Source organism: Oryx dammah, unplaced genomic scaffold (genome assembly GCF_014754425.2).
Source record: "Oryx dammah isolate SB20612 unplaced genomic scaffold, SCBI_Odam_1.1 HiC_scaffold_28, whole genome shotgun sequence".
Classification (NCBI taxonomy): domain Eukaryota; kingdom Metazoa; phylum Chordata; class Mammalia; order Artiodactyla; family Bovidae; genus Oryx; species Oryx dammah.
This window is the reverse complement of record NW_024070212.1, coordinates 13594629-13613264: the sequence shown is the minus strand read 5'-3', so window position 1 is coordinate 13613264 and position 18636 is coordinate 13594629. Positions and strand designations below refer to the sequence as shown.

The 18636-nt window shown below is 51.0% G+C and overlaps 1 protein-coding gene across 1 annotated transcript in view; it reads right to left on the bottom strand.

Annotated features, from left to right (window-relative positions):
- The window catches only part of NES (nestin), a 9048-nt gene extending 3108 nt beyond the window's left edge, over positions 1-5940 (bottom strand). The window contains 5 exon segments of the mRNA XM_040230247.1: position 1; positions 3-1774; positions 2010-2083; positions 3845-3969; positions 5016-5940. The exon segment at position 1 is cut by the window's left edge and continues 3108 nt beyond it. Of these exon segments, the coding sequence (XP_040086181.1) occupies position 1; positions 3-1774; positions 2010-2083; positions 3845-3969; positions 5016-5798 (2755 nt within the window). The 5' untranslated portion in view covers positions 5799-5940.
- Positions 5941-18636: the final 12696 nt, after the last annotated feature.

Genomic DNA, 18636 nt, shown 5'->3' with positions numbered 1-18636 from the left:
TCCTGGTCTTCTAGAGATCTCAGTAATTCCTGTTTTTCTTCTTCTGGAGGTCTCATTGCCTCCTCTTTTACTTTTTCTAGAGACCTCAGTGGCTCTTGGTTTTCTTCTTCTAGAGGTCTCACTGAATTCTGGTTTTCTAGAGACCTCATTGCCTCCTCTTTTTCTTTTTCTAGAGACCTCAGTGGCTCTTGGTTTTCTTCTTCTAGAGGTCTCATTGCTTCCTGGTCTTCTAGAGACCTTAGTGATTCCTGTTTTTCTTTTTCTAGAGGTCTCACTGTCTCCTGGTCTTCTTCTAGAGCTCTTATTTCCTCCTGGTCTTCTTCTAGAGACCTCAGCGGCTCCTGGTTTTCTTTTTCTGGAGGTCTCATTGCCTCCTGGTCTTCTTCTAGAGACCTCAGCGGCTCCTGGTTTTCTTTTTCTAGAGACCTCAGCAGCTCCTGGTTTTCTTTTTCTGGAGGTCTCATTGCTTCCTGGTCTTCTTCTAAAGAGCTCAGTGACTCTGGGTTTTCTCTTTCTAGAGGTCTCAAAGCCTCATGATTCTCATCTTCTGGAGCCCTCAGGGATTTGTGATTCTCTTTCCCTAGAGGTCTTGATGTCTCCTGGTCTTCTTCTTCTAGAGACCCCAATGGCTCTTGATTCTCTTTGGCTAGGAGTCTCAATGTTTCCTGGTTCTGTACTTCTTGACATCTCAGTGGTTCTTGACTCTCCTTTTCTAGAGTTCTCAATGACTCAATGTTATCCTCATCTAAAGACCTCACTAATTCTTGATTTTCCTTTCCTGGATATAAAAATGTCTCTACATTAACTTCAAGAGACCTCATTATTTCTTGATTCTCCTTTTCTAGAGATGGCAATGTCTGTGGATCCTCTTTTCCTATAGGCTTAAGTAGTTCTAGAGTCTCTTTTTCTAAAGATCTCACTACCTCCGTCTCCTTTGCTTCTAAAGACTTCAACAATTCTTGATTCTCCTTTTCTAGTATTTTTAGTGTTTCTAAGTTCTCTTCTTCCAAAGACCCCAGGGATTCCAGATTCTCCTTCTCTAGAGCTCTTACAGTCTCATGGCTCTGGTTTTCCAGTGGAATTGATGGCTTTTGAATCTCTTCTTCCAGATAGTTCAGAGCTGCTTTTTCCAAAGGGCCCTGGGCATCTTGGATTTCTTTCCTGTCCAGATCCGCCTCTTCTTGCCACATTTCCTGCTCCAGGCTGCTCACTGCTTTGACCTCTACCACTGTTTCTTTCTCTGCCAGCCCCCAGAGTTGGCCTTCATCTTCCTCCTGGGATCTGCTGGACTCTCTAGACCCACTGGCTTCTCCACCTTTGGCCTCTAGACTGGAGTGGTCAGGGCTGAGGGCTGGAGCCAGGGAGGCATGATCCTCAGGGGACTGGCTTGGACTGGGCTCTTGTTGCTGGCCCCCAGGCTCCTCTGGTCCCGGCAGGATGCTGGCAGGGGTGACCACCTGGGCTTCAGCCCACATGACTTCTGGCACCTGTTGCCTCCCAACACGTGGCTGGGGCAGGGACACAGGGGCATCCTGGGCTCTGATCTCGGCATCTACAGCAGGGCAGGGAGCCTGAGGGGTGGGTGGGATGGGGGTGCTGGCTGAGGTCGGGGTGCGGGCCTGAAGGAATTCCTGGCTCTTCAGAAAGGTTGGCACAGGTGTTTCAAGGGTACCAGGCAAAGGTGAAGAGAGGGGAGTAGGGCTCAGGACAGAAAGCAGAGGTCCCAGACGCCGGCCCTCTGGGGTCCCAGGGAAATGTAGCTCCAGCTTAGGGTCTGGAAAGGCAGAGGAGGGAAAATGGTGTCAGGACACATCAGCTGGGATGGGGAGGAGTACCCTAATCCCGCTCCTGCCTTTTCTGGGCTGGGCTAAGAGCATGCTTGTTGATGTTAGGGGCCACGGAGTCAAGAGTTAGGCTTTCTCGCTTCTCATCTCAGAAAATGAATCGCTCTGGGCTATGAAGACGAAGCAAAGGTAAAGTTCTGGGGGAAACCTGGCCCCTCCTCTTACCCAGAAAGCTGAGGGAAGCCTTGGAGCTGCTTCCAGGGGTCTGCAGCCGCGAGTTCTCAGCCTCTAGGAGGGTCCTGGAGATGAGGGAAGAAAAGCTGGGTCAACCCTCTGCCCACAGGCCAGCAGGCCAGCCAGCCAGAGGAAAGTCACAGCCCCCGCCTGGCAGGCCTCCTCCTCACTTTCACCACTATCACACAAAAGCCACAATGGGGCTGTACTTGGCTCTGCACATGAAATCACACGGTCACACCCACAGATAGCACACACTTGCTCACACAGAGTCACACACTTATTTGAACACACAGCTGGACTCACAGACACACAAGCGGTTCCCACACAGTCGACACAGTGTACACACACCCCCACACATCGCTAAGACTAGTCCCCTCCCCATCCCAGGCCTATGACCTCATCCTCCGGGTGGGGGGCCGATTCTCATGCTAATTGCTGCCTTTGTCCACACTGCCATCTGGAGGGTCTGAGGAGGGGGCTTCCCTGGGGCAGTGGGAATTCTCAGGCCGTTCCCATGGGATAGGCTCCCTCCTCCCCCTCCTCCTCCCCCAGGGCCCCCAGAGCTGGTTACAGACAAAAACAAAAGAATTCAGCTCCCTCTCTCCAAATCCTTTTCATGCCTCAAAACCCAGGTTAAGCCTGCCCAGACCTTTCCCCTCAGTGGTTTGACTAGGGGTCAAGGCTCTTATCTGGGGATCTCTAAGTACTCTGGATCCCAAGCCTTTCAGGGCAATGACGGTCTTTGTGTCCATGCCCCTGCCTTAGTGTCCCATGGGGACTGAGAAGGAGGGGACCAATTGCGGGGGAGGAGGACCAATCAGTTCGACAAGTTATGCTGAACATCTGTGGCCTCTGTGCTCTTCTTCATCTCTGAGTCTGGTTAACGTTTTCTCGCTTCCTGCTGCAGCACCGCGCTGCTCTCCGATCTCTGTGGAGGTGGAGCCCCTCCCTTCTCATCCTTGGAGCCTCACTGACTTTCCTTCTCTGGGCCCTGCCTCCCCTCCCCTCCTGAGCTTTTTCCAGGGCCCCTGCTTTTGTTCGTCTGTGGATTCTGGGGGCACTGTCCTCATAGGCTGTCCAGCCCTGGCCCCACCCTGTGGGCTTGCCTTCACCATGGCAAAGCCCCTTCCTTCCTCAGGCTCCATCAGTGGGGCCTTGGCTAACAAGGTCAGTTTCCCAGGCAAGACTGTGGGATTGCCCAAGGCCACAGAGCCAGAGAAGCAGCACTTCCTTGGTCTCAACCTTTCTTGAGTCAACAGGGTATGGTCAGTAGAAGGGCTGGGCAAGGGCAAGGCCAAGGGCACCAAGGCTTGAGAGGAGTCAGGCCCCCGGACATTCAGGATGGATGGGACTTTGGTTGTCACCTAGCCCATCTCTCATCCTCCAGACCAGGAGACTGAGGCCCAGGTCAGGTGGCAAGTCGGTGCCACCAGCCCACACCTGCGGTTCCTCCTTCCTGAGGCTGCTCAAGGACATCACCCTCTTGGTGTGAGTGCACACACAGGGACTGGGCTTTCCAGCCCCTTGAGGGTAGTGTTCTGGATGCAGATGACCTGTAGGTGTCCAGCCTTCTCCTTCAAGGCTGTCCCACTCAGCTGTATCACCGCTCCTTGGAGAGTCTCCTGGGCACAGGATACTTCTCCGGTCTTGAACCCACAGGAGAGCAGGTGGGCTTAGGTGGAAGGGATCAGCCTAGGGGCGCAGGACCGAGTGGTGGCAGAGACCCCACCCCACCCGTGGCTCTGGGCCCCTTCAGGCGAGGAGTCTGCCCCCACATGGACTTGTGTATCTGTGCATCCGCACGGGTCAGGGTCAGGCTCTACCTGTATGTGGCCACCTCCAGGCTGAGGGACATCTTGAGGTGTGCCAGCTGCTGCCGACCTTCCAGGACCTGGGCGATTTGGCTCTGGAGGCCTTGTTTCTCCTGCTCCAGGGCCTCCACGGCCAGCTGCAGAGCAAGCCGGGGCAGTCAGCGAAGGCGAGGGCTCCTTCCCCGCACTCACCTCCGTCTGCCTTGGCTGCTACAGCAGCAGCTTCGCTTCCTGATTAACTTCTCCGCAGAGCAGATTCCTGCCTCCCCTACCCCACTCCCTGCCCAGAGAACCCCCTTCTGGAGCCTCTGCGAAGGGCCCTCTCAATCCTATCCCACAGCCTGGCTCCTCCTCTGAGGATGCTGATTAAATGGTAGCACATGCGGCTCAGAATTCAACTCCCTCAGGAAGGGGGAGGTGAGGGAGGAGAGGAGATGGGTTACAGAGAGGAGAAGGGGGGAAAGTGGAAGCAGAAGGAAAAACGATTAATCAACAGGCCTGGAGCCTGCAGGACTGGAAGCCAAACAGCCCGGGTCCCAGCCACTGTTTCCCGCTCCCCACACGCGGCCCCGCCCCCTCCACTTCCCACACGTTCTCAGGTTCTGGAATCTTTCTCCTCTGAAGGGGGAGTGGGGGATAGTGAGACCTCTGTCTGGGCCAGGCAGGAGGCTGTTTTCTCAGCTGCTGGTCACATCTGCGCAGTGTGAGGGGGAGCAGCTGTCCCAGGCCTCTGGAATGTACTCAGGAGCTGAAGAGCCCTGACAAGGGAGAAGGGGCTGGTGGCCCCTCATCCAGGGCCCCTCACCCTCTGCTGCCAAGGGGAGGAGGGCTGTTGAGAACTTGGAGACTGAGAGGCCAAGTCCTGAGCATCTTCTGAGTGATAGCAGAGCCTAGGGAAGGGCCCAGAGGCCATCAGGGTGGGAGGGTGCCATCCAGACAGGGAGGAGACTGCTGCAACGTCTTGGGCTCGGCCCTTCGAGGTGTGCTTTGAGAGGACTCTGAACCTCCAACCCTGCACTAGAGTTGGAAGAGTCCAGGCTGGTGGTACCAGGCATGGTTTTCTAAGAAGTGGCCCCTAAATCTACAGCCACCCCCACTGCCCACTCCCCTTCCCAGGTCTCTGAACCCCAAAAGGACTTCTTGAACCCTTCTCTTGCCCAGTCCCCGCCCCCGACTTCCTCACCTGGAACTGCTCAGTGGTCCGCAGCCGCTCCTGCCAGCGGCCCTCCAGCCTCTGCTCCAGCGCGGCCCTGCGCTCCTGAAGGCCGCTGCGCTCTGCCTGGAGTTGCTGCAGCTCCAGGCGACCCTCGCGGGCGCCCTGCATCGCGTGGCCCAGCCGCTCGCGGGCCTGGCCCAGCGACGTCTCCATGTGCGCCACGCGTTCCTGGTAGCCGCGCACTGCTCCACGCCACGCCTCGCCCAGCCGCTGAGCCAGCTCCTCCACCTCGGGGGCCGGCGCGGGGGGCCCCCGGGGCGGAGCGGGGCCGCGGGGGGCGCAGGCAGCCTGCGCATTCAGGCCGGCGCGCTCCTCCTCGTGCGCCGCGCGCAGAGCCTCCAGCTCGCGCTCCAGCTCCGCAGCCTGGGTGCTCAGCCAGACCTGGGCGCATTTCTCGGCCTCGACCGCACGCCGGCTGCGGGCCACCTCCTCCGCGGTCCGCTCCCGGACCAGCCGCAGCTGCTGGCACCGACTCGCCACGCCCTCCACCTCTTCTGCCAGGTTGTCGCGCGCCACCTCGGCCGCGTGCTTCTCCCGCCAGCGCTGGTCGACGAGGGCCCGTAGGGCCGCCAGCTCGTCATCGGCACGAGCCCTCCAGGAGGCATCCCCGGCCTGTGCCCGGAGACCCCCGAGCTCCGCGCTGAGCAGCTCATTCTGCTCCTCTAGCGCCTTGACCCGGGCCAGGTAGGCTTCCAGGCGCCGGTTGAGCTCCCACATCTGAAAAGATTCCTCCCCCAGGCAGCCCTCCATCCTGCTCGTCTGACCCACCGAAGGTGGAGAGACTCGGAGCACCAGGAGAAGCCAGCAGCTCTCAAAGCTTTGGGGACGTAAGGGAAAAGACGCGGATGGGGACAATGACGGGGCGGGGCAAGGAGCGACCGGAGCGACTGGGAGTCGGGAGTGGGAGCGAGGCTATTCATACTCCCGCCAGCCTGGCGGGAAAAGGGGCGGGAACCCAGGCCTTAACCCCTTAGGGTTCAGAGCGACGGCAGCAGCCTCTGTCCCTGCCGCCCCGGGGTACTGCAGAGCGGAACCAAAGGAAAACCCGTGCCGGGAAAATCCGATCCGATGGCGGTGGCTTTCAGGTGAAGGAGGCAGTGAGGCAAGGTCATCACCCCAGATAAAAGGAGATTATACACAGAACTGAGCCTGTGGAAGGGGTGCCAGGGGATTCAGGCCTGCGAGGGGGTGCGAGTCTGTTACTCAGGGCATCCAAGAAAAGTGTCACTCATTGAATTCTCGGACTCAGTTTCTTGATCCATAAAATGGGAGCGCTGATGGAACTCTCATGGGACGGTTGAAAGGATAGGTGTGGCCGTGTTTTTCCTAAATAGCAAAGACTCACCCTCCTGAAATACTGGGAGAAGGCTGCATTGAAGACAGAGGTCAGAAAACACATTGCCTGGAAAACACCAAGTATGTGGCATTGGGAGACGCCGCGTATGCACGCACACCCTATGTCCTCAGTCTCCATCAGGAAACAAGGGCAGGCAAAAGGGGTGTTCTTTCCATTATTCACCTCATCCTTTCTACTCCTCTTTCATATAACCTGAAGTTCATATACCCAGCTTTTAGGTAGTAAAACCCCACCTCTCACTCTCAGTTCTCGCGGGGGGTGGGGTGGCGTGGGGGGTGGCGGGGCAGGGGGGAGGAAGGACACTCCGGCCCGTCCTCGGTGACAGGGCTTTTTGTGCAGAGGGCGCCCCCTGGTGGCTCTCAGACTGTGCCAAGAAGAGGAAGCAGAAAGAGGCATCTCTTAGTCACAAGGCGTCCAAATTTATCCAGCCTTTAGAATGTGCCAAATCATGTTCTAACATTTTATTTATGTTATCTGACTGAATCCGCAAAACATCCCTTTGAGAGCTCCACAGTTCAGGAGACAAAGAGCTCTCTGAGGGCGGGAGTAGCTGGGAAGGCCTTCTGGAGGAGGGGAGGTCCTTGAAATGGGTAGTGAAGGAGGTGGGATTTGGGGCTTGTAAAGGGGAAGCAGCGTCAGAGGGGGAGAGCGGAGAATAATGAGATTCCTTGAAGGGGGAAGGAATTTCTGCTCATGTGCATCCAATTTAGCTTGAAACCTACTCTGTGTCAGCAGTCTGTTCCACCCCTGGAGGAGCTCATGATTTGGTAATGGGAGGGCAAAAATGGTGGTGGGGGTAACCAATAAGGTTATGATAATACTTAGCATCTGAGGAGTCCACGGAGACCCAGGGGAGCACAGAGGATGGAGAAGGTTTTCTGAGAAGGGAGTACAGCAGGATCAATGACCTGGAGGCTATCCCACTAGGCCAAGTGGAGTTTGAATTCACTGATCCACTGGAAGGCAGAGGCCAGTGGGCATGGTGTGGGAGGCTGAGGCATCTCCACCCCCACATTACCTCACAAATCCTGCCATTCTGTTTGGGCTGAGGCCTCCCGAGGGTTGTGCCCAGGAATGCTGACTTGGAGTCTCTCCTTCCCTTTTCACTTCCCGGCTATTCAGAGAGAGATGATACTTGAGATCCCTGGGATCCATGAGGGGGTCCCCTGGAGACATGGGAGTGGCAGGGGGGTGGAGACTTTTTCTCCTGGGCCCCCCACTGTCACCCAGAGGCAAGACATTTGGCACTGTGTCTCATGCAGAGAGCCCTGGGTCTGACTTTTATACTTTCTAGCTGACTGACCTTAGGCAAATCACATAGGTTCTCCAACTGACCCTCAATTCACCTGTTTTATAAAGGAGGTTAATACTTATCCATATCCAGGTGGTTGTTCTGAGGATCAAACAAGATCAGGTACAAGGAAGTGCTTTGTACAAAAAGCCTTTTTGAGGACTATCGCTATGAAAGCCATCAAGCTAGAGCAAACCTTTTCCATGAGCCACTCTTGTGAGTTTGGGGACTCTTGGGAAGCAGAGATGATCTGAAATGCTGGAGATGAGAGGGAGGGATGTTGATTTTCCTGAGGCAGGAGAAGGTGGGTCCCACAACCACAGCTGGTGGAGCTGACACCAAGACCCAGCCAGTTCTAAACAGAAAACTACTACTTGATGTGATGAGAAGCTGAGGGTAAGGAGGCCCTCCATGGGCCAGGAGACAGTGGGTGCAAGGCGGGCCGGGTGTCTTCTCCTTCCCTGAGGCGGAGGGGCGGGGTTGCACTCTTACTGCGATTTTTGTGAGGCCTTTGCTTGCACTTTTTATGTCCCTGGGCCCAAGACACATAGGCTACCTGATTCTACAGTGAGTGGATACAAAGTTCATTCGTTGAACAAATGGGACCCAATTAAACTTAAAAGCTTTTGCACAGCAAACCATAAAGAAGATGAAAAGACAACCCTCCGAACTGGAGAAAATATTTGCAAGTGAAGCAACTGACAAGGGATTAATCTCCAAAATATGCAAACAGCTCATGCAGCTCAATATCAAAAACAAATGACCCGATGAAAAAATGGGTGGAAGATGTGAATAGATATTTCTCCAGAGAAGACATCCACATTGCCGAAATACACATGACAAGATGCTCAACATCACTAATTATTAGAGAAATGCAAATCAAAACTACCATGAGGTATCATCTCACGGCGGTCAGAATGGGCATCACCAAAAAATCTACGGAACAAATAAGTGCTGGAGAGAGTATGAAGAAAGGGAAACCCTCCTATACTGTTGGTGGAAATGTAAATTGGTACCATCATTATGGAGAACAGTATGGAGGTTCCTCAAAAACCTAAAAACAGAACTCCCACATGAGCCAGCAATCCCACTCCTGGGCCTATACCTGGAGAAAACCATAATTCGAAAAGACACATGGAGGGGACTTCCCTGGTGGTCCACCCCCCAATGCAGAGGACATGGATCCCATCCCTGCTTGGGGAAGATTCCACATGCCACAGAGCAAATAAGCCACAGATACTGAGAGCACACTCTAGAGCCCATGCTCCTCAACAAGAGAAGCCTCTACAGTGAGAAGCTCAGGCACTACAAGAAGGAGTAGGCCCTGCTCCCTGGAGCAAGAGAAAGTCCACACGCAGCAGTGAAGACCCAGCCCACCCAAAAATAAACAAATAAAAACTTAAAAAATAGACGTGAGCCCCAATGTTCACTGCAGCACTGTTTACAATAGGCAGGATTTGGAAGCAACCTATATGTCTATCCGGAGAAGGAAATGGCACCCCACTCCAGTACTCTTGCCTGGAAAATCCCACAGACGGAGGAGCCTGGTAGGCTCCAGTCCATGGGGTCGCAAAGAGTCGGACACGACTGAGCGACTTCACTCCACTTATATGGCTATCAGCAGAGGAATGGATAAAGAGGCTGTGGTACCGATATACAATGGGATGTTGAGGGCTTCCCCAGTAAGCCCTCAGACGGTAAAGAATCTGCCTGCGATGCAGGAGACCTGGATGTGGTACCTATATACAGTGGACTATTACTCAGCCATAAAAAGGAATGAAGTTATGCCATTTGCAGAGACATGGAAGGATCTAGGGACTGTCATCCTGAGTGAAGTAAGTCAGAAAGAGAAAAACAAATATTGTTCATTATCACTTATATGTGGAATCTAGAGAAATGATACAGATGAACTTATCTGCAAAGAAGAAATAGAGACACAGCTACAGAGAGCAGATCTATGGATACCAAAGCGGGAAAAGGAGGCGGGGATGAATTGGGAGATTGGGATTGACATACCTACAGTACTATCTACTATGTAGTCATCAAACTAGATGACTAATGAGAGCCTGCTGTATAGCACAGGGAACCCTATTCAGTGCTCTGCGGTGACCTAAATGAGAAGGAAGTCCCAAAAAGAGGGGTTATGTATAGCTGACACATGTATAGCTGGTTCACTTTGCTGTACAGCAGAAACTAACACAATATTGCGAAGCAACTATACTCCAATAAAAAGTAATTTAAGGAACTTCTGTGGTGGTTCAGTGGCTAAGACTCCAAAATGCCAATGCAGGGGTCCCGGGTTCGATCCCTGGTCAGGGAACTAGATCCCACATGCCTCAACTAAGACCTGGCACAGCCAAATAAATAAATAGATATTTTTTAAAATAATAATTTAAAATAAATAAATTTAAACAAACAAACAAAACACGCATTTCAGTAGCCATCCCCAGAGACGTCTATGACAAAGCCAAGGGCTCCCTGGGCCCTCAGGGTTCTGTCCTTGGTCCTGAAGATCACAAACTTTTAATAAAGACGGATGAAATCACAGAAACTGTATTGGTTAAATCTACATATTAGTCTACATATTATTCAGGAAATGGGAGTTAGGCTTTGATAGAATAGGAGAAACAATGAACCAGGTGAATTTTAAATAGGATAAATGTAAAATCTGATTTAGATTTCAAAAAAAAATCAACAGCATAAGGAAAGAGTAGTCTATCTAGTAAAGAAAACCTGGGGATTTTAGCAGACCACAACCTCATCGTGAACCGAGGGCCATGATGAAGCTACCTAAAAAAGTAAGAAGGATACAAGTGATTAACAGATGTAAGGCATCCAGATCAGGAGTGGTGACACGCCTGTTGCCCTCCACTTCTGGAATATTGTTCTGGACACAGTATTTTAAGAGGGAATTTGGCAGGTTGGAATTGATCCCAGAGGAAGATGAGCAGTTAGTAAGCCAGCTTGGAATACGGTTTGATGAAGATTTTCTCTTTTTTTTTAATAGGTCTTAGTTGGGGCATGCAGGATCTTCAGTCTTCGTAGAAGCATGTAGGATCTTTTAGTTTCAGCATGTGGAATCCAGTTCCCTGACCAGGGATTGAACCTGGGCCCCCCCTTCATTGGGAGCTCAGAGTCTTAGCCATTGGACCACCAGGGAAGTCCCCGATGAAGACATTCTGAATCTACCCATGTCTCAGGATTAAAGGTATGTTCTCAAACTAAAACATAACAGGCTCTGTGCACCGTACATACCCTAATGAAAGTTGGCAGACCCATATGGAAGGGCATACCCGTGTCCCAGTCTCCAGGAGAGAGAGAGAGACAGAGGGCAAAGAGGCTGTATGCAGCAGGACTGGAGTGCAGGGTGGCCAGCCCTGGACAGCAGGTGTGGGTTCCCCTCTTCTGCTCAGAGGGGAAAGGTGACACCCACCGAGGCAAGTCAGTGAGGCCTTTCAAGGGGCTGACTCCTCAGGACTGGGCATCCCACTAGAGGCACACTCGCGTCCCACTTCTGGGGAGCTGTCTTCTAGGGCAGGGGCCTGGTTCATCTGCTCCCTGGGCCTTGCTGAGTAAAAGACACAGATGCTGAAGAGAGGTGGCTAGGAATAGAGGGGACCACCAAGAGGGACAGGTGAGGTTCTGTGTGCCAAGAGGACTCTGTAAGAAGCTCTCCGATGGGCAGGAAGCTGTGGGAATCACCACTCCCAAGGGAATCTGAGGGAGTCTGGCTGTAGCACTGGATAAGTGCCAGTCACTCCTGTCTCTTGCCCCCTCCTTCAGAGAAGGAGGTCTCAGAAGGGGGCCTGCCAAAATGTCCTTAAGGGACAAAAGAGGGAGACACAACAGAGTGTCATTTCCGGCAGTGGTCAGAAAGATCTAAAGCTGCTCATTCTGTTAACTCCCCTGCCTCCCACTTCTTTGTTTTTAATGCAGAGGCTAAGGCAGGGGTGGGAAGTCACCCATTTTTTTCTTTTTTTGGCCATGCAGCATGTGGGATCTTAGTTCCCACCCAGAGATGGAATCTGTACCCGCGGCATTGTACGCGTGGAGTCCCAACCGCTGGACTGCCAGAGAAGTCGGGAGAAGTCACTCTTGCCTCGCTCCTAACTTGGCCCCCCCTGTTTATCTCCCTATCCCCCTTCTCTCTTCCCCTCCACTTCCGAGACTAGATGGGTCCTGCTGGACATGTGTGGCAGGCGTAACATCAGCAAAGAGCCATAAGTCTTTTGGCAACAAGAGATGGGAAGAAGGAAGTGAGCAGGATGGAGACCAGATGGTAAGAGAGATGACAACTTTGGGAAGCTCTGTACCAAGAGATCTGGAGAACTAGAGAGGGAAAGACAGCTGGTGCTGAGGAAGTGATCGGCAGAGCAGAGAGCTAGCCCAGGGCCCCTCGGGGGAAGTCTGGCTTTGGCCTGAGAGCCTTGGGTCCTGGCTGGGCCCTGCCTTTCCATCTTGCTCTTCCCCATCACATGAGGGAGACTTAGAGCTGGAGCTGGAGCCGGGAGACAGAAATGTTTCTTCTCTCTTCATTTTCTCCTTTCCTAGCTGGAGGGGTGATGGGGCTGGCGTGGCTCTGCACCCTTCTCCTTTCGCTAAGTCTCCAAACAGTCCAGATGGCCTCCCCATCCTCCATGCTGGGGGAGGGACCGAGGGACTGCAAGCAGGAAGGGAAAAGCATTGCACAAACAGCCTGATCTCTCGTGTGGTCCTGGCACAAAAATAGAAATAGAGATCCGTGGGACATGATGGAAAGCCCAGGGATAAACCCACACACCCATGTTCACCTAATCTATGACAAGGGTAAGGTGGTACCTCATATCGGCTGGAACGGGCATCATCAAAACATCTACAGACAATAAATGCTGGAGCGAGTGTGGAGAAAAGGGAACCCTCTTACACTGTTGGTGGGAATGTAAGTTGACACAGCCACTATGAAGAACATAACCGAGTTTCCTCAAAAAACTAAAAATAGAACTCCCACATGAGCCAGCCATCCCACTCCTGGGCATATACCTGGAGAAAACCACAATTCAAAAACACATGTAGGGAACTTCCCTTGTGGTCCCGCGGCTAAGACTTCCCCTGATCCCAGTGCAGGGGGCCTGGGTATGATTCCTGGTTGGGGAACTAAGACCCCACATGCTATAACTAAGGCCAAGTACAGAAATATTTTTCAAAGACACATGCACCCCAATGTTTATTGCAGCACTTTTTATAGGAGCCAAGACAAGGAAGCAACCTAAATGTCCGTTAACAGAGGAACGGATAAAGAAGATGTGGTCCATATATACAATGGAATACCACTTAGTCATGAAAAGGGACAAAACAGTGCCATTTGCTGAGACATGGATGGGCCTAGAGACTGTCATACAGATGAAGTCAGAAAGAGAAAAGCAAATATCATCTAATAACACATGTGGAGTCTAAAAACATGGGACAGATGAACTCATTTGAAAAGCAGAAGTTAGAGACACAGATGTAGAGAACAAACATGAATACCCAGGTGGGAAGCGAAGGTGGGATGGATTCAGATTGGGATGGACATACGTACACTTTGTTGTCATTTGCTAAGTCGTGTCTGACTCCAAGGACTGTAACACGCCAGACTCCTCTGTCCACCGGATTTCCCAGGCAAGAATACTAGCCTAGGTTGCTATTTCCTTCTCTAGGGGAGATATATAATATGTAAAATGGCCTTGCCAGGTGGCACAGTGGTAAAGAATCCACCTGCCAATGCAGGAGACCTGGGTTCAATCCCTGGTTGGGGGAGATCCCCTGGAGGAGGAAATGGCAACCCACTCCAGTATTCCTGCCTGGAAAATTCCATACACTAGAGGAGCCTGGTGGGCTACAGTCCATGGGATCGCAATGAGTCCAACACAACTGAGCGCTCACTCGTGCGCGTGCGCGCGCGCGCACACACACACACACACACACACACACACACACACACGTATAAGATGGGAACTAATGAGAGCCTAGTGTACAGCACAGGGAACTCTACTCAATGTTATGTGGTGACCTAAAAGGGAAAGAAATCTAACCATGAGAGGATATAGGGATACGTACAACTGATTCACTTTGTTGTGCAGCAGAAACCAACCCAACATTGTAAAGCAACTATGCTCCAATAAAAATTTTAAAAATAAAATGGAGCGAAAAAAAAGTCTTGTCTCTCTATGCAACCTTGGACTAGTCAATTCACATCTTTGGGTCTTGGTTTCCATATTAATTTATTCAAATAATATTTCTAAAACATATATTGTATACCAGGTGCACCAGAGGCACTAAATAAATATTATGAAGGAATTTAAAAAATGACTATGGGGAGCCTCATCCTCAGGGAGCCAATAGGCATGTTGGAAGACAGAGGTGGAAACTGTAGAATGCAACTGGGTAGAGAGGCTTGATTTGGAACTGGTTCCAAATCGGGAAAGGAGTACGTCAAGGCTGTATATTGTCACCCTGCTTATTTAACTTATATGCAGAGTACATCATGAGAAATGCTGGGCTGGATGAAGCACAAGCTGGAATCAAGATTGCCGGGAGAAATATCAATAACCTCAGATATGCAGATGACACCACCCTTATGGCAGAAAGCGAAGAAGAACTAAAGAGCCTCTTGATGAAAGTAAAAGAGGAGAGTGAAAAAATTGGCTTAAAGCTCAACATTCAGAAAACTAAGATCATGGCATCAGGTCCCACCACTTCATGGCAAATAGATGGGGAAACAGTGGAAACAGTGACAGACTTTATTGTGGGGGGCTCCAAAATCACTGCAGATGGTGACCGTAGCCATGAAATTAAAAGACGCTTGCTCCTTGGAAGAAAAGTTATGACCAACCTAGACAGCATATTAAAAAGCAGAGACATTACTTTGCCAACAAAGTTCCTTCTAGTCAAAGCTATGTTTTTTCCAATAGTCATGTATGGATGAGAGCTGGACTATAAAGAAAGCTGGAGTGCCAAAGAATTGATGCTTTTGAACTGTGGTGCTGGAGAAGACTCTTGAGAGTCCCTTGGACTGCAAGGAGATCCAACCAGTCCATCCTAAAGGAAATCAATTCTAAATATTCATTGGAGGGACTGATGCTGAAGCTGAAACTCCAATACTTTGGCCACCTGATGAGAAGAACTGACTATTTGAAAAGACCTTGATGCTGGGAAAGATTGAGGGCAGGAAGAGAAGGGGATGACAAAGGATGAGATGGCTGGATGGCATCACTGACTCAATGGACATGAGTTTGAGTAAACTCCAGGATTTGGTGATGGACAGGGAGGCCTGGCGTACTGAAGTCCATGGGATCGCAAAGAGTCGGACACGACTGAGTGACTGAACTGACTGACTGACTGACATGATGAACTGTGGGGAGGGGACAAAGGAAATTGCAGCATGTTTAAGTTTGGGCCTTGGTCCTCCAGGCAGCAAGGAGCCTTGAAAAGGTTTTAAACTTAACCTATGGTAACCTGATCAGCTCTGCATCTTAGAAAGATAGAATTCAGGTGGGGTGGAGAGGAGACAGTCATGACCTAATGGCCGATGGGGAGGCAATTGCCACCTCAGAGGTGATGAGACTGGAACCTAGGGATGCAGAGGAGGGAAGAGTATGAGGATACTTAGGGTGCATCCATTCCAGGAAGACTTAGATGTGAGAGGAAGGAGGGCAGGGAAGATTCCCATACACGTGGCGTGGCCCTAGGGCAGCGAGGGGTGGTGGCCCAGGGAGAGATGCTTAATGTGCAGGGCTGGGGATCACATTTAGAAAGAGGATGCATGAATGGAGTGGATAAGGGGAACTGTGGGCATGGACTAGGTCATTCAGGGAGGGAAGATAGAGAACAGAATAATGAGCTGTTCCCTTCTGACTCTCTGGGTCTGTGGTTTGATGAGCAACTTGCAAAGAAGCAGTCGCCTGACTCGGGCTCAGCTCGGGTGTCCACCCCCGCAAAATATTAAAAGGGGCTGCAGTGGGGCACAGCCACCAGGGGGCGCTACTGCCTCAAGAAAAGCTACATTCCCTAGGGAAATCCTGAGCGCGCGCGCAAGGTTTCTTTTTAAAATTATATCTGGGTAGTGAGGCCGGTTGGAGAAGGAAATGGCAACCCACTCCAGTATTCTTGCCTGGAGAATCCTAGGTACAGGGGAGCCTGGTGGGCTGCCGTCTATGGGGTCGCACAGAGTCGGACACGACTGAAGCGACTTAGCAGCAGCAGCAGCAGCAGCAGTGAGGCCGGTAATATTATCATTGTCATTCATGATTTCCTACAAAGGAAACAACCCAGAGAACATAAGTAACCTATCCAAGACTACAGGAATAGAAATTGAACTCAGAGTTCTGACTCAGCCTGTACTTCCCTATGGGAAAAAAGGTGATGATGCGGGCAGAGGAGTGGGGTGAGGGGTGCACCGTGGGGTCAGAGGATGAATCAGAGAGGACCACGTGGGGAAGACTTTTTTTTTTTTTTTTCACAGACAAGTTTGTGATTCCTTTATTTTTTTAATATACATGATAAAATAAATTTGATACAAAACTTCGACCATACTGCTTTCATGGTGAAATCTCATCGGCTAGAATGCATATTTAGTATTTTTTCAAAATTTTGTTGTAGTTGCTTTACAATGTTGTGTTTGTTTTTGCTGTACAGCAAAGTGAATCTGCTAAAAACATTTACATATGTCCCCTCTTTTTTGCATTTCCTTCCCTTTAATTATAGGCCACCGCTGGGCACTGAGTCGAGTTCCCGGTGCTACACAGCAGGTTCTCATTGAAAGTGAAAGTGTTAGTCACTCAGTCATGCCCGACTCTGCGATCCTATGGACCCACCAGGCTCCTCTGTCCATGGGATTTTCTAGGCAAGAAGAATACTAGAGTGGGTAGCCATTCCCTCCTCCAGGGAGCTTCCCAACTCAGGGATTGAACCTAGGTCTTCTGCATTGCAGGCGGATTCTTTACCATCTGAGCCACCAGGGAAGCCCCCAGGTTCTCCTTAGCTATCTATTTTATACATAGTGTCAACAGTGTTGTCAACTTTTTAAAAATGCACTACAGGAGAGTTGCGAGTTAAGTTTTATTGGGGGCAAAATGAGAACTGCAGCCTGGGAGACAGCACCTCAGATTAGCTCTGAGAAATGGCTCCAGTGAGGCAGAGAGGAAAATGTCAGTACATATGAGATTCTGGTGAAGAAGGAATACATGCCACCAAGCACGTATTTTTCCAGAAGGTTTCTGCTAGTCTTGGGAAGCTTTGCTAGTCATGAGGAATAGTCATCAACATGAAGGACTTTGGTGCTTTTCTAGATATGGGGAGATACAAGAATTGGGCTCATAAAATGCCTCCTGAAAATATCTAACTATCTGAAGACCTGTCGTGCCAATTTTCCCCCCTGAGTGCTCTCTACCCTGAACTCATTCCAGGGGTGTTGAAGGTGAAGGTCAGCAGCTGCAGTAGCACATGAATTAATCCTTGTCGAGGCATATGGCAAGTGCCAATTTGTAGTTGACAGTGTATATATGTCAACCCCAGTCTCCCAATTCATCCCGTCTCCCCCTTTCCCCCTTGGCATCCGTTTGTTTGTTCTCTATGTCTGTCTCTATTTCTGCTTTGTAAATAAGGTCATCTACACCAATTTATTTTCATATTCCACATATATGCGTTAACATATGGTACTTGTTTTTCTCTTTTGAAAAAATCACTTGCCTGTCGGTTGCGCTGGGTCCTCATTGCTGCAGAGGGCTTTGTCTAGTTGCGGCAGTCCAGAGCTGCTCTTCGCTGTGGTGCACAGGCCTTTCACCATGGTGGCTTCTCGTTGCCCAGTGCAGGCCACAGGCTCTGGGCGATGGGCTTCAGTGGGTGCAGTGCACGGGCTCGGTGGCTGTGGCACACGGGCTTAGCTGCTCCACGGCATGTGGAGTCTTTTCAGACGAGAGATGGAACCTGCGTCCCCTGCATTGGCAGACGGATTCTTATCCACGGAACCACCAGGGAAGTCCTGTTTTTCTCTTCTGACTTACTTCACTCTGTAGGACAGTCTCTAGGTCCATCCATGTCTCTACAAATGACCACATTTCGTTCCTTTTTATGGCTGAGTAATATTCCGGGTGTGTGTGTGTGTGTGTGGAATTGGGGCCAGGGTTGGGACCGAGCTGGAATCCCAGAACAGACACGGAAGGTGCCATCTGTGTTTGGCGGTACCTGATGCCCTACCTGCACTGAGGTCCCCTCCGGTGTTTGCTGACTGATTGTCTAAACCCACGTTGGTCTGGCCACATTCCATAGCTGAGTTTGGCTCTGGGCACCCCTCTGAAGAGGGGCACAGACACTCCATAATGTACCCATTGAGTGGCAAGACTGCTAACAGCACAGGCTCTGTGGACTTCCCTGGTGGTTCAGTGGTTAAGAATCCACCTTGCAGTGCAGGGGACGCTCGTTGGATCCCTGGTCAGGGAACTAAGATCCCACATGTCCCCGAGCAACTAAACCCGCTTGCCAGAAGCAGAGAGTGCGTGGGCTTCAGTAAACACAGCACAAGGGTCAAGGTTAAGGCTAGGGCTAGGGTCAGGCACCACCACTAGCGAATCCATGCACTGTAATGAAAAATTCCATGTTCTGTAACTAAGACCCAATGCAGACAAATTAATTAGTTAATTGTAAAAAAGAGTGCAGGCTCTGGTGGCAGACTTGAGTCCTGGAGAGACACTTACCCTGGTTCTCAGCTTCCTCATGTGTAAAATGGGGGCGATAATAACCCACCCTACCTGAGCACAGAGAGGTCACCCCTCCGTCTGTCCAAGCACCTGATCCTCAACAGGCGTTCAGTGTATGTTTGTGGAATGAATGAATGAGTGATTAAGCTGAGGGGTGTTGGGTTGTTACCCCCCATGCTGCTGCAAACATTCTTTGCTGGGTCTCCTAGTGTGCTTGTGCATCCTGTT